Genomic DNA, 25368 nt, shown 5'->3' with positions numbered 1-25368 from the left:
GTATACAGGAGTCCCTGGGTGGTCCAAACACTTAAATGCTCGATCGACTACTAAACTTAAGTTTGGTGGTTGAAAACCACCCAAAGGTTAATAGGAAGAAAGGCCTGGTGATCTACTTCCAAAATAACAACTATCGAAAACCCTGTTGTTCTGGTTCCCTAGTGCCGCTCTGACAAGAATAGACCACGAATGGGATGGCTTGAACAAACAGGAGTTTATTCTTACAATTTGGAGGCTTTAAGTCCAAGTTCAAAGTGCCAGTCTCTAGGAGCTGGGTGAAAGCCCTCAACCCTGGGGTTCAGCTCTGCCTCCTGCTCCCAGCCCACTGGAGCTAGAGGCATCTCCACTCAGGCTGCTGAGGCTAAGAACCCAAGGTCGACAAATGAAATGGCACAGTCCCGATGTTACCAAACTGCACGGCAGGCCATTAACTTAAGTCCATTGTAAGTCCCAAGGTCAGCAGAGCATAGCAGATTGCCGAGCAACGACATGGCTACATGCAGGATCCAAGAGTGCCATAGGCTAGAGACCATTCTCAAAGCTTCTCCTTATATACAGGAAGCAGATCACATAACCAAAGGCAGCTACTCAGCTGCTCCCAGTAGATTCCACCCTGGAGTTGATTACCGGTCTCATCATGGGGAATACTACATCCAGCTGCCCAGCTGCTCAGCCAGGCCAAGCCAAGTTGACACACAAACTGAACTACCACAGCTATGGAGCACAATTTTACTCTGATGTACATGAGGTCACCATGAGTTGGAGTTGCCTTAACAGCAACTGGTTTGGTTTTTGTTTTGTTTTGTTTTTTATATTGTACACAGTACACTGTGTGTCTCTTCAGATCTCCCCCATTCTTTAATCTAATGCCTTGGGTGTGCCTCTTCTCCAGGAGCCATCCTGCCTCTCTCACAGCTTCTACAGTGTTTGGCACAGTGTCTGGATTAACATTGGGAACTTTATAGCTGTGTCCACAGAAGAGTATGTTTGTTTCCATGTGTTCTTTGCCTCCTGGTTGGTGCTTCCTACCTTGCATAGAGGTCAAAAGTACAACACATAAACTTCCAGAATAGGAGAGGGCATTTGGAATTATTTCATCTCCTATTTTACACGAGACAGCTTAGACTACACCATCACATGTGGTAGCCTCTAGCCCTGTGTGACCATTTAAATTTTAATTTAAGCTAATTTAAATGAAATATTTAAAATTCCTCAGTTGCACCAGCTACATTTCAAACAGTTCACAGCCACTTGTGGTTGGTAGCTGTGTACTAGACAGGTAAAGGATAGTCCCATTATCACAGAAAGCTCTGTTGGACAGTGCTGTAGATACTCGTTCCCCAGACTTCTCTGAGCCTAAGGTGTCTACTCTGTAAAATGGGGGTGAAATAACACCTTGTTCATAGGCTGTTCTGGAAATTAAATGAGATAATCATTTCATAAGCTGTGATACATGATTCAGTGCAGTGCCTGGTACATTGTAAATGCTCAATAAATGTTAGTGCCTGCTATTTTTGTCATTATTATGATTATTACACAAAGCTGTTTAGCAGCTTGTTGACACTCTTTCTCTTGCAATCTCAAAAATCCTCACTGAGTACTTACTATGTGCCAGGCACTAGCTAAACACCAGCAATACAGAACTAACTAGAGTATGGCTCTTGAAGACCAGAATCAATTTGATGGAGCTAACAACAACATGTCAAAGACATATACAAAGCTACAGGCAAAAGATGAAATGGGAAAACAATTTGTGGAGTATATAGTGCAGCACACAAGAAATGATCTTACCTTGCCTCATTTTTCTCATCTATAACATGTAAATAGAGCCTCCCTCTGAGGATTGTAGGGAAGATTAAATGAGATGCCATATATGCAAAGTGCCTTTCCTAGGGACACTTAACACTATGTCCTTCTTCATTTCCCCAGCCCGTTATAACTTAGCTGACTTTCAAGATAACAGCTTTAATGCAGTTTGTGGTTCAGTCTCCCTTCTTAGAAACAAAATGACAGATGTTTACAAATGGATGTATCTTCTGGAATTCAAAAATGAGTATCAATGGGATTTGGTTTGTAAGTAGTTTGCAGAAGGATATAATTATGCTCTGGGGGGGGCTAACACTCACAGGAAATCACTTTTTGGAAATTGTTATGTTGTAAGGTGCCGTTGAGTAGGCTGCAACTCACAGTGACCCTGTGTACAACAGAATGAAACACTGCCCAGTAGTGCACCCTCCCCACAATCGTTGCTATACTGAGCCCATTATTTCAGCCACAGTGTCAACTGATCTTTTTAGGGTCTTCCCCTTTTTCTCTCTCTACCTTACCAAGCATGATATCCTTTGCCGGGGAATGGTCCTTTTTGACAACATGACCAAAGTAGGTGAGGTGAAATCTGGCCATTCTCCTTTCTACGGAGCATTCCAGCTGCACTTCTTCCAGGACAGATTTGTTTGTTCTTCTGGCAGTCCAAGGTATTGTCAGTATTCTTCACCAATACCACAATTCAAAGGCATCAATTCTTCTTCAATCTTCCTTATTCATTGTCTGGCTTTTTACATGCATATGAGGCTATTGAAAATACTATGGCTTGAATCAGGGGAACCTTAGTCTTCAAAATAACATCTTTGCTCCTTAATACTTTTGCAACAAATTTTCCCAGTACAATACAACATCTGATTCTTTGACTGGTGTTTCTATGAATGTTGATTGCAGATCTAAATAAAATGAAATCTTTGACAACTTCAGTCTTTTTTCCCTTTATTGTGATGCTGATAATTGGTCTAGTTGTAAGGATTTTTGTTTTCTTTATGTTGAAGTGTAATCCATACTGAAGATTGTAGTCTTTGATATTCATCAGTAAGTACTTAAAGTCATCTTTGCTTTCAGCAAGCAGGGTTGTGTCACCTGCATATCACAGGTTGTTAATGAGTCTTCCTCCAATCCTGATGCTGCATCTTCTTCATATAGTCCAGCTTCTCAGATGATTTGCTCAGCATACAGATTGAATAAGTATGGGGAAATGATACAACCCTGATACAGTGTCCTTCCTGGTTTTAAACCATGCAGTATTCCCTTGTTCTGTTCGAACAACAGCCTCTTGGTCTAATACAGCACATGAGCACAAATAAGTGTTCTGGAATTCCCTGTTGTTGCGGTGTTATCCGTAATTTTATGATCCACACAATTGAATGCCTTTGCATAGTCAATACAACACAGATAAGCATCTTTCTGGTATTTTTTGCTTTCAGCCAAGATCCACCTGGCATGAGCAATGATATCCCTCATTCCATGTCCTCTTCTGAATCCATCTTGAATTTCTGGAAGTTTCCTGTCAATATACTGCTATAAACGTTTTTAAATTATCTTCAGCCAGATTTGACTTGCTTGTGATATTAATGATATTATTTGATAGTTTCCACATTCTTTGGATCACCTTTCTTTGGAATGGGCACAAATATCAGTCTCTTCTGGTCGGTCAGGTAGCAGCTGTCTTCCAAATTACTTGGCATAAACCTTCAGCACTACATCCATTTGTTGAAACATTTCATTGGGTATTCCATCAATTTCTCGAACCTTGTTTTTCACCAATTCCTTCAGTACAGCTTGGATTTCTTCCTTCAGTACCATTAGTTCTTGATCATATGCCACCTCCTGAAATAGTTGAACATCAACTAATTATTTTTGGTACAGTGATTCTGTGTATTCCTTTCCTCTTCTTTTGATGCTTTTTCAGTGAAAACCTTATGAATAGCAGCAAAACACTGATGTATTACTGGAAAACTTTATGAATAACCCTGAAACATTATCTGATAAAGTGCCAAAAGATGAGCCCCTCAGATTGGAAGGTACTAAAAATGCAGTGGGAGAAGAGCTGCTACCTCAAAGTAGAGTTGGCCTTAATAACATGGATGGAGTAAAGTTTTTGGGATCTCCATTTGCTGATGGGGCGTGACTCAAAATGAGAAGAAACAGCTGCAAATATCCATTAATAATTGGAACATGGAATGCATGAAGTATGAATCTGGGAAAATTGGAAGTTGTCAAAAATGAAATGGGATGCATGGAGCTCAATATCCTAGGCATTAGTGAGCTGAAATGGACTGGTTTTGGCCATTTCGATTCAGACAATCATATCATCTACCATGCCAGCAGTGACAAATTGAAGAGGAATGGAATGGCATCACATTCATCATCACAAAGAATGTTTCAAGATCTGTCCTGAAGTACAGTGCTGTCAGTGATAGGATAATATCCATACGCCTACAAGGAAGACCAGTTACTACTACTATTTTTCAAATTTACGCACTAACTACTAAAGCCAAAGATCAGGAAATTGAAGATTTTTACCAGCTTCTGCAGTCTGAAATTGACCAAACATGCAATCAAGATGTATTGATTATTACTGGTGATTAGAATGTGTTGATTGGAAACAAACAACTATCATTGGTAGTTAGAAAATATGGCTTTGGTGGTAGAATGATGCCAGAGGTCACATGCTAGAATTTTGCAAGACTAGTGACTTATTCATTGAAAATACCTTGTTTGCAACAGCAGAAAACGGCAGCTATCTATGTGGACCTTGCCAAGTGGAATACATAGGAATTGGATCAACTACACCTGTGGAAAGAGGCAGTGGAGAACCTCAGTATCTTCAGTCAAAACAAGTCCAAGAGCTTACTTTGGAACAAACCATCAGTTGCTCATATGCAAGTTCAAGTTGAAGCTGAAGAAAATTAAAACAAGTCCATGAAAGCCAAAATGCAACCTTGATTATATTCCACCTGAATTTAGAGACCATCTGAAGGATAAATTTGATGGATTGAACAGTAATGGCCAAAAACCAGATGAGTTGTGGGATGGCATCAAGAACATCATCAATGAAGAAAGCAAAAGATCATTAAAAAGGCAGGAAAGGAAGCAAAGACCAGAGCAGATGTCAGAAGAGACTCTGAAAGTTGCTCTTGAACAGAGGGTAGCTAAGCAAATGGAAAAAATGGTGAGATAAAAGAGATGAACAGAAGATTTCAAAGAGCAGTTAGAAAAAACAAAGTAAATTACTATAATGATGTGTGTAAAAACCTGAAGTTAGAAAATCAAAAGGAGAGGACACACTTGACATTTCTTTCTTTCCTTTTTTTTAATGCATTTTATTGGAATATAATTTATGTACAGTGAAATACACAAAACTAAAGTGACATGGGTCAATGCTTTTTTTTTTTTTCCCCCTCAGTGTTCTCTCCCCTCCCCTCTCACCCCTGGCAACCAACAAAGAAAGTTTCCCTCCATGTATAAACCTTTCCTTGACCCTCCACAACAATGAACTAATACTATATTTGTCCTTCTGTGATTGACTTATTTCACTTAGCATAATGTCCTCCAAATTCATCCATATTATGTGGGGTTTTGCAGACTCTACATTCTTCTTCTTCTTCTTTTTTTTTAATGAATACCTTTTATTTTTTAGACCACACAGAAGCACATAGTGTGCAGGTAGTGTCTTCTCCACCCTTCTCCCCAGGTGAGCTCTGTGACCACTTCTGCATGGCATTTAGACCCAGCTGTACAAGTGGCTTTTTGTTTGGGGGTTTGTTTTAATAGATACTATGGGATGTGATACTGCCTTGGAAACCCAAGGAGAGGTTGCTATGAGTCAGATCCAACTCGACAGCAGTGAGTGTGGGATGTATTATTTAATGCCCTGTAGCTCCCATGGGGGGTACCTTCCCTCATCAGTACCCACAAGCCCATGTGAGCCTTTCCCACCCCACCTAGAAGTACTCAGCATGGCTGTGTCCAGGTTTGTCACTGTCTGTGACTGAGAAACACTATAAGAGTGTGTCACCCATACCTGCTGCTCCAAATCCTAACCCGTATCCTGGAGTCCAGTATCTTGGGCTCCCTCACTGGTTACTGCTCCTTCCCAACTCCTGGAGGCTGTCCCAAGGTATGGGCTGTGGGTCCTACACTGCTCTCCTGCCCCAGGACCCACCTGTCCCTCCGTGGTCTCCATCCCCTCACCTGCCTGTTCCTGAAGCTCCCTGCACTCCAACTCAGCTGTAACTTCTCTTCTTCCTCTTTTGCCTCTTTGTCAGGGCCAAGTTCCTTGGAATCCTTCTTGCCTTCTCCTCTTCTTCCCATTCCTCACCTATCTCCAGATCCTTGCCCTTAGCTCTTCCTTCCTTTTTTAAATGCATTTTATTGAAATATAATTTATGTACAGTGAAATACACAAACCTAAAGTGACATAGGTCAATGCATTTTGTTTCCTAGACGTTCTATAATGACACAGTTTTTTCCCTCTTTTTGGTGTGTTGTTGTTGTTGTTGTTATTTGCCATTGAGTCGGATCTGACTCATAGCAAACCCTCCTTGGGATTCTGAGGCAGTATCACTACGGAAGTAGATTGCCCAGCCTTCCTTCCGAGGAGTGGCTGGTGGGTTTGAACCGTTAACCTTCTGGTTAGCAGTCAAGTGCCTTAGCCACTATGCTACTAGAGCTCCTATTTTTGGTTTGTAGTTGTCCTCATTTGTCAATTGATGTCTCTGGTTCCCTGTTTACAATCTTGTAGACCTATTTACTTTGGATACTTTGATAGCTGGGTTGGTTTCTGGGTTTTATCATCATGTGTGTTAATGGTCAGTTATTGTTGGCTGTTATTGCTTCTCTGTCCAAAGAGCTCCCTTTAGCATCTCTTGTAACGTTGGTCTGGTTTTAACAAATTCCCTTAATTTCTGCTTATCTGGAAATGTCCTAATTTCACCATCATATTTGAGGGACAGTTTTGCTGGGTATATAATTCTTGGTTGGAAATTTTTCTTTTTCAGGGTTTTATGTATACTATCCCATTATCTTCTCACCTGTGTGGTTTCTGCCGAGAAATCTGAGCTTAGTCTTACTGGTTGCCTCTTGTAGGTAACTTTTTGTTTTTCCTGTGCTGCTCTCAGGATTCTTTCTTTGTCTTTAGTTTTGGTGAGTTTGATGATGATATGTCTTGGTGATTCTCTTTTGGGGTCTATCCTGTTTGGGGTTCGTTGGACTTCCTGAATGGATATATTCTCATTCTTCATCATACCAGGAAAAGTCTCTTCCAACAAATCTTCAATAATTTTCTCTGTGGTTTTATTTGTCCCTTCTATTCTGGAATTCCGATTACACATAGGTTATTCCTTTTGATGGTATCCCACATGAACCTTAGGCTTTCTTTATTTTGTTTTGATCTTTTTTCTGATTGATGCCTTTCCAAAGAAGTATTGAGGTATTTGTCTTCAATCTCATGAATTCTGTCTTCCATTGATTGAATTCTACTTCTTTGCCCATTCAATGTCTTATCCATTTCTGAAAATTTCCTATTCATCTTCTGGATTTCTGTGTGTTGATTTTGTGTTGTTTCTAATTTTTCATTTATTTTGTCATTTTGTTCTCATATTGTCTTTTGAAATTGTTGTAGAGTTTTCTCTGTGTTTTCCTCAATTTTGTCAGTGTTTTTCTTGATCTGCCCCTCACTTTGTTGAAGATACCTAAATAAAATTCTTTTGAATTCCTTATCAGGGAGTTCCAATGCTGTGTCTTCCTCAGGGATTTGTTTTGGTCTGTACCCTGGTCCCTTGTTTCTCCTGCTTTATCTTGCTTCTTTGTGTAGACTGTGATGCTCTGTTGTCTCTGAGGCATTATGACGTTTTTGTGTTTATATTTAATTGGTAATTGTATGTTGGAGTGACTTGCCCATGATTTTCATTTTCTTTGTTTTATTTGTATGTTATCTCTACAGTCAGGGTACTGTGCTATGCTCCTCTATTCACTAGTTGACAGCACTTGTACACTTACCACCTGTCTCCTTTCCTGTTGTCAGCCTCTTGTATGTCCCTGCCAACATTGGCAAACAGAGCCTATTTTTAGGTCCCTGGAATCTGAATGAGAATGCTGTCACTTTAAAATCCAAAATGGCTGCCACTTGTAAACATTCAAAGTGGCTGCGCCCTTGGTTACTTTAAATATCCAAAATGACCGCTACTTGTAAACATTCAGAATGGCTATGCCCTCAGTCACTTTGTTGTTGTTGTTGTTGTTATGTGCTGTCAAGTCAAACCTGACTCATAGCCACCCCTTCTTGGGTGTCCTAGGCAGTATCACTACGGAAGTAGATTGCCCAACCTTCCTTCTGAGGAGTGGCTGGTGGGTTTGAAGCACCAGCCTTTTGGTTAGCAGTCAAGTGCCTTAGGCACTACACTACCAGAGCAGTCACTTTAAATATCCAAAATGGCTGCCACTTATAAACATTCAAAATGGCTGCACCCTCCAGATAGCAACAGCGGTAAGTCCACAGATCAGCTTTTCTCCTTCCTTTCTGTTTCTGTTCCTAGTTATAGACCACCAGTGCAGTCATCCCTGCACCCCTAGGTGAGCAGGGCTGACCTTTAGGTTAATTCTCAGGTCCCAACACCACTTGGAAATATTCAGGCTGTTGGTCCCGTCCCATTAGAGTAGCTGACAATCTGCAGCTCCAACCATCACTGTAATCACTGTTTTCGTTCAGGTTTTTCCACTAGTTGGTGCCTAATCCACTTCTGTATAGTTCCTTTCAAAGCTCAGGGCTCCAGGATTATCTTCTGTATCTCTGTCAATTGGTTTCCCTTTTCTTTGTTGAAGAGGGTCTGTGTCGCTTGGCTGCCTAGTCCTCTATCTTACCAAAAGTTCCTTTTGTTCATTTTTAAATTGGATTGTTTTTTTGTTGTTGAGTTGCTGAAACTTTAGAGATTAGACCTGTTCTGGTTACCTAGAGCCGCTCTGAGAAGAATATACCACAAAGGGGATGGCCTTAACAAACAGGAATTTATTTTCTTACAGTTCGGTAGGCTAGAAGTCTGAGTTCTGAGTGCCAGGCTCTAGGGGCTGTGTGAAAGCCCCTTGACCTTGGGCTTTAGCTCTGCCTCTTGCTCCTGGCCCACTGAAGCTAGAGGCATCTCTTCACTCAGGCAGCTACAAGCCCAAGGTTGACAAATAAAATGGCACAGTCCCAATGTTACCAAACCACACGGCAGGCCGTTAATTTAAGCCCATGGAAAGTCCCAAGGTTGGCAGAGAATGGCAGGCTGTTAAACAATAACACAGCTACATGCAGGGTTCAAGGTGCCATAAGATCCACTTGGCATTTCTTAAGCTGAAAGAACTGAAGAAAAAATCCAAGCCTTGAGTTGCAATATTGAAGGATTTTGAAAATAGTGCCTTATTTTTGCTTTAATGGATGCTGCAGTTGTTACTGAAGTCCACAATTTAATATTGGATATCACAAACAGCAATGTGTTTACAATGTCCAGTACATTCCTAAAACTTGTAATAGATTGTGTCAGCTCCTGCCTTTATTCCCTCTTTGGTAGCAAATTAGCTAGATTACATAGCTATATTTCATAGATAATCTTTCTCTGAGTTGTTTATAATAATCATAAAATATATCTTAAATAAACCAAATCAGTTGCCATCAAGTTAATTCTAACTCATGGTGACCCCATGTGTGTCAGATTAGAACTACCCCATAGAGTTTTCAAGGCTGTGGTCTTTAGGGAGCAGATCACCAGGCCTTTCCTCCATGGTTCCTCTTGGTGGATGAACCTTTCAGTTAGTAACCAAGTGCTTAACTATTTGTGCCACCCAGAGCCTCCTTTAATTAAATAGTAGAATTATTTTCATATGTAATGACTACATTTAAGTAGGAGCTCTGGTAGCATAGTGCCTAAGGCACTTGACTACCAACCAGAAGGCTGGCGGTTCAAACCTACCAGCCACTCCTCAGAAGGAGGGTTGGGCAATCTACTTCCATAATGATACCACCTTGGAAACTCAAGGAGGGGTCGTTATGAGTTGGGACCAACTTGATGGCACGTAACAACAACAACATTTAAGTAAATATGCTTTTCTCTATGACTGGGCACCTGGGGCTATAATTCAGGCTTGCCATATGCCAACCTAGGCATCTTACATCTTTGTAAATAACATGTAAGCCATATCCTTTATAAATTGGATGTGATGATGATTTAATGTTTACTCTGTGTGGATATTGGATTCAGAGATAACTAGATTGCCATGCCAGTGAGCTAATTTGCTCCATTGCTTCTTAGATATCTGTTTTATCCATTATGATGCTTGTGATCACCGTGATTTAGAGCTATGACATTAAAAACCAGCAGTAAACTTTTCTCTCCATCTTATTAGTGCTATAAAAGTAAAACTTCACAAATAAAATCTTAGAGGACATAATCATCAACCTGCACAGGTCTCCTCAATCTACTAATGATTTATTCTAAATAAAACCAACTCAATTAAGATCCTGTCTGTCTATAATAAATTCCTGACAATGGTTTACAGAGATTTGTAAAAACCATCACCATTTTAGACAAATTAAAATGAGGCATTGGTTTCATTAGTTCTTAAAAAATAAAAAACCAAACTCACTGCCATTGAGTCATTCCGACTCATAGTGACACTTCCTTAGGCTTCCAAGGCAGTATCTCAACAGAAGTACATTGCCCAGTCTTCCTTCTGAAGAATGGCTGGTGGGTTTGAACCGCCAGTCTTCTGTTTAGCAGTCAAATCCCATAGGCACTATGCCACCAGAGTTCCCATTAGTTCTTACGGGAAAATAAATGTTTGCTGATGGTGGAAAGACATTGATCAGTTTCTGAAGAAATTATGTCCTACAAATACTAGGAAGGAATCTCTTGCCAGGAAAGGATTGAACTTTTCCAGACTATGGTATCTGTGGTAGTTAAGGTTGTATGTCATCTTGGCTAGGCCTTGTTGAGTGGCTGGGCAGCTGAATGTAGTTATTCCCCATGGTGAGACTGATTCCACTCCATGGTGGAATTTATTGGAGCAGCTGAGTAGATGACTTAGGGATGTGGTCTGCTTCCTGTATATAAGAAGTAGCTTTGGGAATGGTCTCCTGCTTATGGCACACTTGAACCCTGCATGTAGCTGTGTCATTGTTCAGCAGCCTGCCATGCTCTGTTGACCTTGGGATTTTCAGTGGACTTGAATTAATGGCCTACCGTGTGGTTTGGTAACATCGGGACTGTGCCTTTTTACTTGTTAACCTTGGGCTTGTCAGCCTCAGCAGCCAGCAGCTGAGTGAAGAAAAGCCTCCAGATTCAGTGGGCCGGGAGCAGGAGGCAGAGCTGAAGCCCAAGGTTGACGGGCTTTCATGCAGCTCCGAGAGCCTGGCACTTTGAACTTGGACGTAAAGCCTCCAAATTGAAAGAGAATAAACTCCTGTTTGTTAAAAATATCCCATTTGTGGTATATTCTTGTCAGAGTGACACTAGGTAACCAGAACAATATCTAAGTGGTTATTTGAAAGGGAAAGAAAGTAAAGTAAATTGAGCATCTAAGTGCTTTGCATAGCTGATCCCATTAAATCTTTAAAGTAACTACAAATGATGTATATACATGTATAAACTTCAAAAAAAAGTACCAAAATCAAACTCACTGTTATCAAGTCAGTTCTAACTCATAGAGACCCCCCATTTGGTTTATAAGGCTATAAATCTTCACAGAAGCAGACTACCTCATCTTTCTTCTGCAGAGCAGCTGGTGGGTTCAGACCACTGACCTTTTGGTAGCAGCCAAATTTCTTAACCACTACACCACCAGAACTCTTTATAAACTTCCAAGGCTAATAGTAAATGAGGCATTTGTGGCTCAGTGTTAGTATTCTTCTTTTCCATGCAGGAGACCTGAGCTCAATTCCCGGCCAAGACACCTCATGAGCAGCCCCTACCCATCAGTTGTTGTTGTTGTTGTTGTTTTTAGGTGCTGTTGAGTCACCTCTGACTCATAGCGAGCCTGTGCACAGCAGAACGAAACACCGCCTGGTCCCACGCCACCGCGATCCCTGCTATGCTTGACCCCGTAGATGTAGCCATTGTGTCAGTCCATCTCGTTGAAGGCTTTCCCCTCCTTTGTCTGCCCTTCACCTTAGCAAGCATGACATCCTTCTCCAGGGAATGGTCCCCTCTGAAACATGACCAAAGTAGGTGAGATGAAGTCTGGCCATTCTCACTTCCAAAGAGCATTCCGGCTGCACTTCCTCCAGGACAAATTTGTTAGTTCTTTTAGCAGCCCATGGTACTTTCAGCATTCTTTACCAGCACCACAACTCAAAAGCATCAATTCTTTTTCAGTCTTTTTTATTCTTGTCCAGCTCTCACGTGCATATGAGGTGATTGAAAATACCATGGCTTGTGTCTGGCGCACCTTAGTCCTCAAGGAGACATCCTTGCTTCTTAGCACTTGAAAGAGGTCTCTTGCACCCATCTTGCCCAGTGCTATATGTCTTCTAATGTCCTGACTGCTGCTTCCATTGGCATCGATTGTAGAACCAAGCAATGTGAAGTCTTTGACAACTTCAATCTTTTCTCTATTTATTGTGATGCTGCTTATAGGTCCAGTTGTGAGGATTTTTGTTTTCTTTATTTGAGATGTAATCCATACTGCAGACTGTAGTCTTCAATCTTCATCCATAAATGCTTCAAGTCATTCTCACTTTCAGCAAGCAAAGTTGTGCTATCAGCATATTGCTGGTTGTTAATGAGCCTTCCTCCAATCCTGATGCCATGTTCTTCTTCATATAGTCCAGCTTCTCGGATTATTTGCTCAGCATATAGGTTGAATAAGTATGGTGAAAGGATACAACCCTGATGCACTTCCTACCCGTCAGTAGAGATTTGCATGTTGCTTTATTGCAAACAGGAGCCCTGATGCCATAGTAATTAAACACTCAACTGCTAACTGGAAGGTTAGCTCCACAGGAGAAAAGACCTGGCGGTGTGCTCCCATAAAGATTATAGCCTAGGAAACCATATGGGGCAGGTCTACTCTGACCTATAGGTCACTGTGGGTTGGAATCAATTTGACAGCACACAACAACATAATGCAAACAAGTTTTAGCAGAGCTTCTCAACTAAGACAGAGTAGGAAGGGGGCTAGTGCCCTACTTCTAAAAATCAGCCAGTGAAAACCCTGTGGATCACAAAGGTCTGATCATGGGATGGCATGGGATCAGGCTTTGTTTCATTCTGTTGTCTGTGAGTTGAGGGCTGACTCAGTGGCAGCTGATAACAGCAACAGCTAATAGTGAAGATTTGCACCCAGGTCTGTTGGCTCTCAGGGTTCATTCTATGTGCTGCACCATCAGAACCAAGAACTGCACATTTTAAGAATGAAAGGAAGAGAAGACTTAGTGTGAGGAAACAGCTTTGCCTTCCCGTCCCTTAGGGTAGATGGGCACTGTCTGTAATTCAGTAAAGCATAAAATGTGGTGCACCTATTCCTCACTTATGAACATAGTTTGGTTCCAGAGACGAGGTCATTATGCAAAATTGGCATTATGTAAGAATCGAGGGTTATGCCCCATCTTTGGCACCAATACCTCCCCATCATTCACCACCCATTGGGCATCTCCTTTGTGATGTATATGGCACAGAGGCACCCCTTTCCCACCAGTGTGAAGCCCACGGGTGTGAGGTTGGTGTTGGTGGTAGTGGAGTGTTGCTTGTCACCTCCTGCTACCCATCCTGGTCAGGGACCACATTTGTGCCCTGGCACCACAGCCCTGGCTGTCCCCTTCCTTCCTCCCCACTTCTTACCTCCTCCCACCAATCTCCTTGGCATCTTTGAGCTCACACTTGGTCTTCCCCTGCCTTCTTATGATCTCACATTGTTCTGCTGGACCAGGACATTGTGGAGAAACAAGAGAAGACATCTTGCACCTGGTTGGCTGCCATCCCTCATGTGGCCCAGTCATTGCCAGGGCCTCCAGTATATCATTCAGGATGGCTCACAGAGGGCACCCTGGACCATCAGAGGTACCGCCTGAGAATATTTTCAAAGGTGTTGTAAATGTGAAATGTCAGATAATGAGATAGTAATTGAGGAGTATCTAAGGCATTTGACTGCTAACCAGAAGGCTTGGAGTTCAAACCTACCAGCCACTCCTCAGAAGGAAGATTGGGCAGTCTGTTTCTGTGGAGATACCACCTCAGAAGCCCAAGGAGGGGTCGCTATGAGTCGAATCTGAATTGATGGCAGTGATCTTGGTTTGGTTTTTGGTGGGTGTTCTGGTTACCTAGTGCCTCTTTGACAAGAAATACACCACAAATGTGATGGCCTTAACAAACAGGAGTTTATTCTCTCACAGTTTAGAGGCTTTAAGTCCAAAGTCAGAGTGCCAGGCTCTAGAGGCTAGGTGAAAGCCCCTTAATCTTGGGGTCCAGCTCTGCCTCCTGCTCCCGGCCCACTGGAGCTAGAGGCATCTCTTCAGTCAGACAGCTGCTGGCTGCTAAGGCTGACAAACCCAACATTGACAAGTAAAAAGGCACAGTCCCAATGTTACCAAACCACACAGCAGGCCATTAATTTAAGTCCATTTTAAGTCCCAAGATCGGCAGAGCATGGCAGGCTACTGAATAATGACACAGCTACATGCAAGGTCCAAGTGTGCCATAAGCTAGAGACCATTCCCCAAGGCTTCTGCTTATATGCAGAAAGCAGACTACATTCCCTACGGCAGCTACTCAGCTGCTCACAGTACATTCCACCGTGGAGTTGATTACCAGTGTCATCATGGGGAATACTACATCCAGCTGCCCAGCCACTTAACCAGGCCCAGGCAAGTTGACACACAAACTGAACTACCACAGTAGATATATTTTATATTAAGTATTCCATATGGTGAAAGTAGACACTGGGCAGGGCTGCCCACATTAGCTGAGAAGAGAAGCAGGATATTAAGTGTCCACAGTGAAAAGAATGAGCCTACAGAGTTGGTGTGCACAGACCTGCTCTAGGGCAGCTAGAGCATTTGGGCCCAGACCAAGGTCAGGATCTGAGGAACTTTTTCTTTATTATTTCAACATAAGAATTGAATATTCATTGTCTTAGGTACCTAGAACTGCCATAACAGATACACTCTAAGTGGGTGGTTTTAAAGAACAGTTATTTATTTTTTTCTCATAGTTCAAGAGACTAAGGAGAGGTCCTTCAGTGTTTCTGGACTTCTAGATACATCTGTCTTTGTTATCTGTCTTCTCCCTGTATGTGTGTCTCAATTCTCCTCTTTTTATAATTCAGAAGTGATTAGGTTTGGGACTCACCAACTCTGGTATGAACTTATTAACATAATAAGAGAAACCCTCTATTTCCAATCAGAATCATATTCACAGATAGAGATGCCAGGACTTCAATACATGTTTTGGGGGACACAGTTCAATCCATAACATTTACCATGTACCTAATCCCTTCTAGGGAAAGTTTCTGCTCTCACTGTTTGTATTCTAGTGGGAGAGACACAAGTAAGAAATTTTCAGACAACAGTAAATGCTATGAAGAAGACAATTGGGATGGGGGGGTCACATGAAGGGGCAAAGAGGACCTCTCTGAGAAGTGGTGTGGTCTTTGAGTCTGAGCAGAGCATTCTGGTAGTGGTGAGAGCAATTACAGAGAGGAAGGTAAGAATGGAATTGACTTAGTGTGTTCTGGGGATGGAAGCAGAGCCAAGACAGCTAGACCCCTGTAGGGTCATGCAAGAGCTTGGAGGTGGTGGCAAGCAATTTGGAGGATTCTAACCAAGGCAGCTTTCACATGCATGTCCTTAGAAATGAGGATGGTAAGACTTCAGCTAGCTTACTTTGAATGCATCATTAGGAAAGACCAGTCACTAGAAAAAGACATGTTTGGTAAAGTAGAGGGTCAGCAAAAAATGAGAGAGACCCTCAATAACATGGATTAACACAATAGCCACAACAATGTGCTTAAACATACTAACCATCACGAAGATGGTACAGGACTGGGCAGCATTTTTTCTGTTATGCATAAGGTCACCGTGAGTTGGATGTGACTCAGGCGGCACCTGCCAATAACGAACCAGGGCAGCCATATACTCTTCACATGCTAAGAAAATTACTTGATCTGCTGTGGAGAATGGACCATAAAGGAGAAGGAAGGAAGCCAGAGATGTCCAAGCAAGAAGTGGTGTGGCCACAATGGAATACTATGCAACCCTGAAGAATAACGTAGGATCTGCAAAACACTGCATAACATGGATGAACTTGGAGGACATTGTGCTGAGTGAAATAAGTCAATCACAGAAGGACAAATATTGTAGTAGTCTGCTATTATGAAAAGTCAAAGAAATGTTTATATATGGAAGGAAATTTTCTTTGTTGGTTACCAGGCGTGGGAGGGGAGAGGACGGAACACTGCTAGATAGGTAGAGACAAGTTTTGATTTGGGTGAAGAGAAGGGCAGTGTACCAAATGTGAGTAATCAACACAGTGGCATTGAGGAAAAGTAAGACATAGAGAGGTACACAGGAGATACAGACAACAAAGATGAACCCTTTTGCACATACAGTCCTGCATTGCCAGTGATGGCAAACATTGATCTACAGGTGGATAAGTGGGTGGACAGGCTGAACTATTAGGTATGTCTATGCAGGGGGGAGTGTGCCCATGTCCATGTATAGGGTTGGCAGACAAAGTTTGTACAAGTGGATTTGTATGTTCTGTAAGAGTGTCCAGGTATATAGTAGAACTGAGAAGGGACAAGGTTGTGGTGACTTCTTGGCCCTGGTCCTAGGGGACATCAAGTTCAAATGGCATAACATACTACACAAAAATACTGTTCCACATCCAACTTTTGTGGGTAGCGACAGAGATCTTAAAAACTTGCAAGTGGCAATCTAGATGCAGCAATGGGTCTCTGCTCATCTAGAGCAAAGAAGAATGAAGAAAACCAAAGACACATGGAAACAATTAGTCCAAGGGACTGGTAACCATGAGACCAGAAGAACTAGATGGTACCTGGCTACCACTGTCAACCACTCGGAGGGGAATCTGTGTAGGAGATCTTGGATAGATCTTGGATAGAGTAGGAGAACAATGTGGAACAAAACTCAAAATCAGGTTTGCTGGTCTGATAGAGCCTGGTGAAACTCCTGAGACTATGGGCCCCTAGCTGCCCTTCAGGTCTGGAATGGAACTCATTCCTGTGACTTCCAGCCAAATAAAAGATGGGCGTATGGGCTGAACATGTACATCAGGTAGATATACTCCTTGGAGAGATCACTCATGGGAGAACAGAAAGGCAGTGTATGCACAGAGAGACCGCTCAGGGGCAGGAGTGCATGGGAGGGAAGGCCACAGGGAAGAGGTAACTATGGGGCAGAAGTGGGAAGAGTGCTGTTACGTTGTGGGAAATTGCAGTTAATGTCATGAAACAAAATGTGTATGAATTGCTGTATATAAAATGAAATTGCAGGGACTGGCTCTCAGCCCAATAGTAAACAAAACGTACACGCAAACCACTCAACCCAGGGTGATGCACTCACATACTCTATGGAGATGCATCCCTTTGAGCAGTCGACCACGGAGCACCAGAGGGGCATCATTCGCACACAGGAAATGCAGGACACACAGGAGTGCATAACTGTGAGGGGTACCGGTGGGGCAGGGGGGTTACTGGGCAGAGAAGGGGGAGACCAGGTTAGGGTTGGGGATGGTAAATGGGGAGTGAAACTAAATATACACGAAATGTTGAATGTAAAACAAACTCTGCTCTGTAAACATGCACCTAAAGCACAATAAAAAAAATAAAATAAAATTGCTCTGTAAACTTTCACCCAAATCACAATAAAAATTTTTGAAAAAAAAAAGTGGTGTGGCCAGGAACAGGACTGGGAGGTGTAAAGGGGGCCAGCATACAGGCAGCCAGCTATCTTCATCAGCAAAGAAACTCTATTTGTATTTGGGTAAAGCTGACATAGTGGTTCTGAAACATTTTGGTCTGAGGACCTTTTACTCTTAAAAACGATTGAGAACTCCAGAGAACATTTTATGTGGATTATTTCTATTGATGTTTACCAAGTTATAGATTAAAATAGAGAAGAACCTTAAATATTTATGAGCTCATTTAAAGTAACTATAATGAATTCACTATGTGCTAACAAAATAATATTTTTATGAAAATAAGTGTATTTCCCAAAACAAAAAAATTCAGTTTTTCCTTTTTGCAAATCTCTTGAAGATTTTGCAAATCTTCTGATTTTATAGAAGTCAGCTGGATTCCCACATCTGCTTCTGTATTCAGTCTGTTGTGATATCCCACATCCTATAGCCTCTGCAGAAAAAGAGCATGAAAAAGGCAAATAACATCATCACATTATTATGAAAATAGTTGACCTTGAGACCTCCTGAAAGAGTATTAGGAACCCCCAGGGTTCTCTGGACTACACTCTGAGAACAACTGCCCTAAAGAGAATAATCATCAGCTAGCCAGCCAGAAAATGACAGTGGTGTGGATTTGGGCAATTTCTGAGGAATCACTAAGATGTTTCCTTATCAGGACCTTGTAGCTACTTGAAATCTTCTACTTGTGTATAGCTTATGCTATCCTAAACCCTGTTTATCCTGTGTGTGTGCCGGGGTTGGGAGGGAGGAACCAAGCTTGAAAGTGTGTCACTGTATCATAGTTGAACAAGCCAGAAGGCCCCTGCAAGGGGAGGGGGCGAGTTTCTCTTTCCATACTGCACAGAAGGATACAGAAGTGTTAGCAGAAGCAGAGTGTTTGTTTTTTGGTTATAAATCTAACGTTTAATTCTCATACTTAAAGAAAAGTAACCCGGTTTAAAGAATAACTACCATTTAGCCATACACACTATGAACCAATACACATAGATCCTAATCACTCTATACAAGTGAACTATTTGGGTGGTATTGGTGTTTGACATTGTTTTATTTTATCAGAGCGCTGTTTTTATTTCTATTTAAGTGTGATTTTATTCAACAAGAGCCAACTTTCTTGCCATTTCTCCTGCATCCCCCAAATAAGTAAAGCATGTCATTATATAATGAATTCAGTGTAGAGCTAAACCAGTTGTGGTCAAGTTAATTCAGACTCATGTTGACTCCATGGATGTCAGAGTAGAGCTGTGTGCTGCACAGGGTTTTTCATTGGCTGATTTTGTGAACTAGATCCCCAGGCCTTTATCCCAAGGTGCCTCTGAGTGGTTTTCAGTCTCCAGTCTTTCAGCTGGCAGCTGAGCTTGTGAACGTTTTGCAGTACCCAGGGACTCCAGTGACAAGATAGGCTTTACTTAATAAAAAATCATTGCACAGGAAGGGTGGTTGAGAGACTCCTATTTTGTGATACAAGCAAAATCCACACTGTCCCCCTTTTCACACATTTCTTTTTGTATATTTCTTTTCTCAGTTTAAAATGGTTAAACCAAAACCCACTGTTGTCGAGTTGAATCTGACTCATAGCAACCCCTCCTTGGGTTTCCAAGGTGGTATCACTGCAGAAGTAGATTGCCCAACCTTCCTTCCAAGGAATGGCTGGTGGGTTTGAACCGCCAGCCTTCTGGTTAGCAGTCAAGTGCCTTAGGCACTATGCCACCAGAGTGCCCTTAAAATGGTTATTTCATTTTATAAAGGAAAATCCAACGAACAAAACTTTTTGTTACAGATAGTTACATGAGTCTTCAATTAAGCTGTGTTTTCTTTTAAGTAAAACCATACAATATGGAAAAGCTAGACAAATATTTTTTTTTTTACTGACTTAAACCAGTTTGTAGCATTCATGTTTCCATATATTTTTTTAATTCTTGAAATGTGAATGAATCATTTATGTTAGAACCATGTAACCATTTTGATGATGTTTTAGAATGAACAGAAATCAACCTATAAAATATGTTCTCAAGAATGTTGAATTATTTCTAATGAGCATTTTCTACTTTGTCTGTTTTTAGGCATTCTTCCTGGTCTATGCTCTGGGATGTCTTAGTATTTACTATGAGCAGGTGAGGTGTTTTATTTAGATACAGTCCACTTAACATTTTCCTGATGTCGAAAGCAGTGTTGTGATGGAAAAATTTGGGAGTGGATATAGTGATGGTTGAACAACAGGATGAACATAAATTAATGTCACTAACTGTATATGTGAAGAATGTTGAAATGACAAGTATTTTGAGATACAGGTATATATAGATACAGATACATGCCATATGCCACACATTTTTTAAAAAGGATTATTATACTAATTCTCATATTGCTTCAATACAAATATGCTTACTTCCACCAAATAAAATAGGAATTGAATTTTTAAACTCTAAAAGTTTCAGGTCCTAAATAGAGACTGTTTAGGCAGAAAGCCAGCTTTTACTGTTTCAGATTGGATTTCATTCCTAGAGACTAGAATGGTCAGGAAATCTGTGTCAGAAGAAAAGTGAAAAAAAAAAAAAAAAGAAATTAAGAGCTTCCAATGTTTAATACCCGCTGTGGTCAAGGCCCTATCTTCAACACTTCACATATAATACCTGTAATCCTTATACCCACCTGGTAAGAATTATACAGGTCAGGTAACTAAGGCTCAGGGAAATTAGTTAACTTATCCAAGGTCAGACAGTGTGGGTAGAAGTAGTATTTGAACCCATGTTGAGGTTACCCCAAAAGCTATGTTTTGTTTTGTTCTTAACATTTTTTTTATTGTTGTAAAAATATAGAGAACACAACATTTGACATTTTTCAGCTGTACAATTCAATAAAACCAATTGCATCAGTTGTGTGCAACCATCACTAAGAACCATTGACAAACATTCCATCCCCATAAATAAAAACTCTGTGTTACCAAAACAGTGATTCCCCCTCCCTTCCTCCCTCTCACTCCTGGTAACTGCTGTTAAACTCTGATCTCTATACATTACCTGTTCTAGCTGTTTCATCTTAGGGAAATTGTACAATATTTGTCGTTTTGTGATTGACTAATTTCATAATGTTTGTGACGTTCATCCATGTTGTAAAGTCTGTGTTTTGTACTGTAGCCTGCTTCCTTTGGAGGAAAGGCTGTTGCCTGAGGAGTTGATTCTATGATTACCTCCAGGTGGAGGAGTTGGGAGGGGGGGAGCTCACAGGTGGGAAGGAGACTTCTCACTGTGTACTGTCTACTTTTTCGATTTTTAAAACATGTACGTAAAGTAACTAGTCAACATAATTCTAATACAATCAAAATAAAAGAACAAAAAGTAAGCAACATAGTAAATAGAACAGAGAAAGTATATTTTATTCCCTTCTTGGGAATATATAGTTTTATGAGTCATAAAATCCTAATTACAAAAATCTTTTTCACAAGTATCCCAGTGGTTTTGGAATGGGTGTCTGCCTGACGGTGACTCATTTTCCCAGATGGTGGCCATTCATAGCTCCACCCTGTCTCCTCCCCTGGGGCCTTTGCTAGAATTTTTCAGAACATTCTGGAAACCTTCCAGCCACTGCATAGAAACACTAACATCTGAAAAATGTTGGGCTATCCATATTGGAAATGTAGCCAGGATTCTCTGTGAGATTGTTGCTTTGTTCAGGGGGTGGAGGTCGTTGAGTGTTACTTGCCGTGGGATTTGGAGAATCCACACATGCATGGTGTCTCCACCTAAGGAGCCATTGCAAATGAAAGGAAAGAAAACAAAAAACAACTCCTGATCATGCTATGGTGTTAAAAGCTTAGGTTGAGCCAAACTGAGCAAATCCCACGAAGTGACTGAATTCTGCACAAATGATTGTTTTTCTAAGCGCTAAAATGAAGCAAACAATTTTCCAAACATACCTAGTTGCATTTTGTTGGGTTTTTTTTTTTTTTTTTTTCTTTTCATATTGTTTTTATATGATACTTCAGAATGTTCTCTGAACCAAAACAGTTTCGGTCTCTCTAAGTCCTACGTGAAAAACTTTTTCTTTAAGTAATTGAATTATTAATTCAAGCTATCTGATAACAGAGCCTCTCCTTTCAAACAGTAGATAGAATGTCTTTTGGGGTGGGGAGAATTTTTACAAAATTATTGCTGCTTTCCTGAGCATGACCTGACCTCCAGTAGCTACTCGTTAGGGGTCTTTGAAGCCTTTGGAACATGCTGCCCTTCAACTGTGGTGGATCACTTACACTGAACACCCTAGCACATACCAGTTCTTCTGCCTTGAATGTTCTCCCCCAGCCCGCTGATACCCATCTCCTCGAATACCTTTCGCCACCCCCCATCTTGAGCTACTTCTTTCTCATTCCCAAATGCTACTATCTTAAGGGAGCCTTTCTAAGTTCTCTCAAGCAGTTCTGTCCAATAGAATACCACATGTGTAATTTGATGTTTTCTGGTAACCACTTTTAAAAGATTTTCTTTTTTAATTCCATATTTTATTTAACCCAGCATATCCAAAATTATTTACAAATTTTACATTCTTCTTTTCATACTAAGTCTTTAAAATTGAGTGTGTACTTTAAGCTCCCAGCACATGTTGGTTCAGAAAGGCATATGGGCCTGGGGGCTGCCTCATTGGACAGCACAGGGCCAGCTCTTCTAGTTATCCCACCCCTCTGGGTATCGTCCTTGTTTTATTCGCTATTACAGCACCACACCTAGAATAGACATTGATTCTTGGACTAAATAGTGAGTGGATAAATATATAACAACACCTTTTTTTAGGTTATTTAATAACATATGTTGTTGTTGTTATGGGCCATCGACTTGGACCTGACTCATAGTGACCCCTCCTTGGGTTTCTGAGGCTGTATCTCTACGGAAGTAGATTGCCCAACCTTCCTTCAAGGAGTGGCTGGTGGGTTTGAACTACCAGCCTTCTGGTTAGCAATCAAGTGCCTTAGTCACTGTGCCACCAGAGCGCCTTTAATAACAAAACAGTTGCCGATTCAACATTTTTTACACATAAAATTCAATGACATTGATTATATTCGTTGTGTTATGCAACCATCATCCTCTCCATTTCCAAATTACTCCACCACCACTAATAGAAGCTCAGTGTCCCTTAACCAATGACTCCCCCTTCCTCTCCCTCGTGCTCCTGATAATCACAAATAAGCTTTGGTGTCTGTATATTTGCCTGTTTCATGTAAGTGGGATCATATAGTAGTTGTACTAGTTGTACTTTTATGTCAAACATATTTCACTGCGCATAACATTTTCAAGGTTCACCCATGCTGTACCATGTGTCAGGACTTCATTTCTCTTTTTGGCTGAGTAATACTCCATTGTAAGTATGAACCACAACTCGTTTATCCACTCATCTGTTGATGGACATTTAAGCTATGTCTATCTTTTGGCTATTTTGAACAGTATTACAATGAACATTTTTTTTTAAAAAATAACTTTAGGAACCTCTAACGATAATAAAGCTCTGGAAAGCTTTCACTGCAGTTCAGCCCTCATTCAAGACCACGTACATGGCTTACCATTACTTTCGAAGCAAGGGCTGGGTGCCCAAAGTGGGACTCAAGTATGGAACAGACCTACGTAAGTAACTCTTGGCTTGGTGGACCTGACATTCAGGGTTTGCATCCAATACTGAGGTGAAATTGAATTGATTCTATGTGCTGTTGCTGCTCCTTTCCAAGAAGATGTCCTCCTTCTGGCTTAGATAAGAATATTGGATATGTGGATTGGGGACAGGGGATGGTCCAGAAGAAAAGAATAGACAATCTCTCTGAGAATCTTGGGCATAGAAGCTTACAGCCCCAAATCAGGTTGTGCCTCTTATTTGGTCTGTACTCTTAGGATGTAGTTCTACCCTGCACCCCCAAACTCATTAGCCATTTGATTTAGGGTCATCCCGTATTCTCTGTACCTCAGTGGCCTCATCTAACAAGGGAGAATAATTTCACAACTGTAATAGCAGTCACAGCTATCTTTTACGGAGCACTTATCATGTACTAAGCATTGTACTGAATGTTTTACATCCATTGTCTCATTTGTTCCTTATAGCAGCCCTGTTCCTTGGGAGCTCTAGTGGCATAGTGCCTAAGGCATTTTGACCACTAACCAGAATACTGGTGTTTCAAACCCACCAGCCACTCCTCAGAAGGAAGACTGGGCAATCTACTTCCATAGTGATACTGCCTTGGAAACCCAAGGAGGGGTTGCTATGAGTCGGATCTGACTCGATGGCAGTGAGTTTGGTTTTTGGTTTTTGATTCAGTGGGTATTCTTATTATCCTCGTTTTTCTGAATTTTTCTGATAGGGAGACTGGAGATTTGAGAGAGTGAGTCATTTGCCTTTGATCATCTCCAAGGCTAGTAACTTGCAGAGCTGGGCTTTGAATCCCAGAACTTGTGTTCTCGGAAAATTCTTGGTACTGCCTCCCCTGATCTTATTTGCTTAAAGTGAGGTGTCTGGGCCATTCAGCAAATAAGTACTGAGAGTCCATTATGGGCAGGGACTGTTATAGTTGCCAAAAACAGAGGTGAACAGGACAAACAAAAAGCTGCCTTCATGGAGTTTACATCTGGTGGGAGAGACAAATGTGTAACATTGTTTTAGGGACTGATAGATGCTGTGAGAAAAATAAAGCAGGGTAAGGAGATAGAGGACGTTCATGGGTGGTGCCAACAGTTGATGTTCAGCTGTTAACCAAAAGGTTGGAGGTTTGAGTCCACCCAGAGCCACCTCAGGTCTAACTGAAAAATCAACTATTGAAAATCCTGTGGAACACAGTTCTACTCTTGACACACTTGGGGTCACTGTGATTCAAAATGGACTTGAAGGCAGCTGCTTAAGGGGATAGAGAGAGAGAAGGGAATTAGGGTCAAGAAAGGACTCTGGAAAGGATGGCATTTTAACCCAGATGTGCGTACACTGAAGGAGCAAGTCATGGGAGAATCAGGAAGAACGTGCTAGCATAGTGAACAGCAAACACCAAGGCCCTGAGGCGGGAACCGGCTTAGCAAGTTTCAAGAACAGCATGAAAACAAGTGTGACTGGACCTGAGAGCTCCTGGGAGTGTGATATGAGGCTATGTCTGAGAGCTGGGCAGGGGCTGTGTTGTGCGGGGCATGGCAAAGCTGCAGGTGTTCCTTTGGTGACGGGAAGTTTTGGGAATATTTTGAGCAGAGAAGTGGCTTGAAATGACTTAATTTTATAAAGCCCTCTGCTGCCTTTTTGATAGAGTGGACTCGGTGACCTAATGCTACTGTAATAGAAATACCACAAGTGGGTGGCTTTAAAGAACAGAAATTTATTTTCTCACTATTCAGGTGGCTAGAAGTCTGAATTCAGGGTGTGGCTCTAGGGAGAGACCCTTCCTTGTCTGTTTCAGTTCCCATTGTTGTTGTTAGTTGCCAGTGAGTTGATTCCGATTCATGCTGACATTCCATGTATAGAAAGTAGAAGTGCCCCATAATGTTTTCAAGGCTGTGACCTTTTAGAAGCAGGTTACCAGGCCTTACTTCCAAAGCACCTCTAGATGGGTTTGGATCACCAGCCTTTCAAATCAGCAGTCTGGTGCTTAACCATTTGCACCACCCAGGGTCTCCATTTTCAG

At 41.4% G+C, this 25368-nt stretch overlaps 1 protein-coding gene across 1 annotated transcript in view; it reads left to right on the top strand.

Moving 5' to 3' along the window:
* TSEN2 (tRNA splicing endonuclease subunit 2) overlaps positions 1-25368 on the top strand; it is a 57356-nt gene that overhangs the window by 20298 nt on the left and 11690 nt on the right. The window contains exons 6-7 of the mRNA XM_007954108.2: positions 19799-19849; positions 23206-23344. Coding sequence (XP_007952299.1) covers positions 19799-19849; positions 23206-23344 — 190 coding nt within the window. The remainder of the gene's footprint in view (positions 1-19798; positions 19850-23205; positions 23345-25368) is intronic.

The sequence above is a fragment of the Orycteropus afer genome, unplaced genomic scaffold (assembly GCF_000298275.1).
Source record: "Orycteropus afer afer isolate SDZICR_OR568_19922 unplaced genomic scaffold, OryAfe1.0 scaffold00432, whole genome shotgun sequence".
Classification (NCBI taxonomy): Eukaryota; Metazoa; Chordata; class Mammalia; order Tubulidentata; family Orycteropodidae; genus Orycteropus; species Orycteropus afer.
The sequence above is the reverse complement of the archived record's forward strand: the minus strand, read 5'-3'. Positions and strand labels throughout refer to the sequence as shown.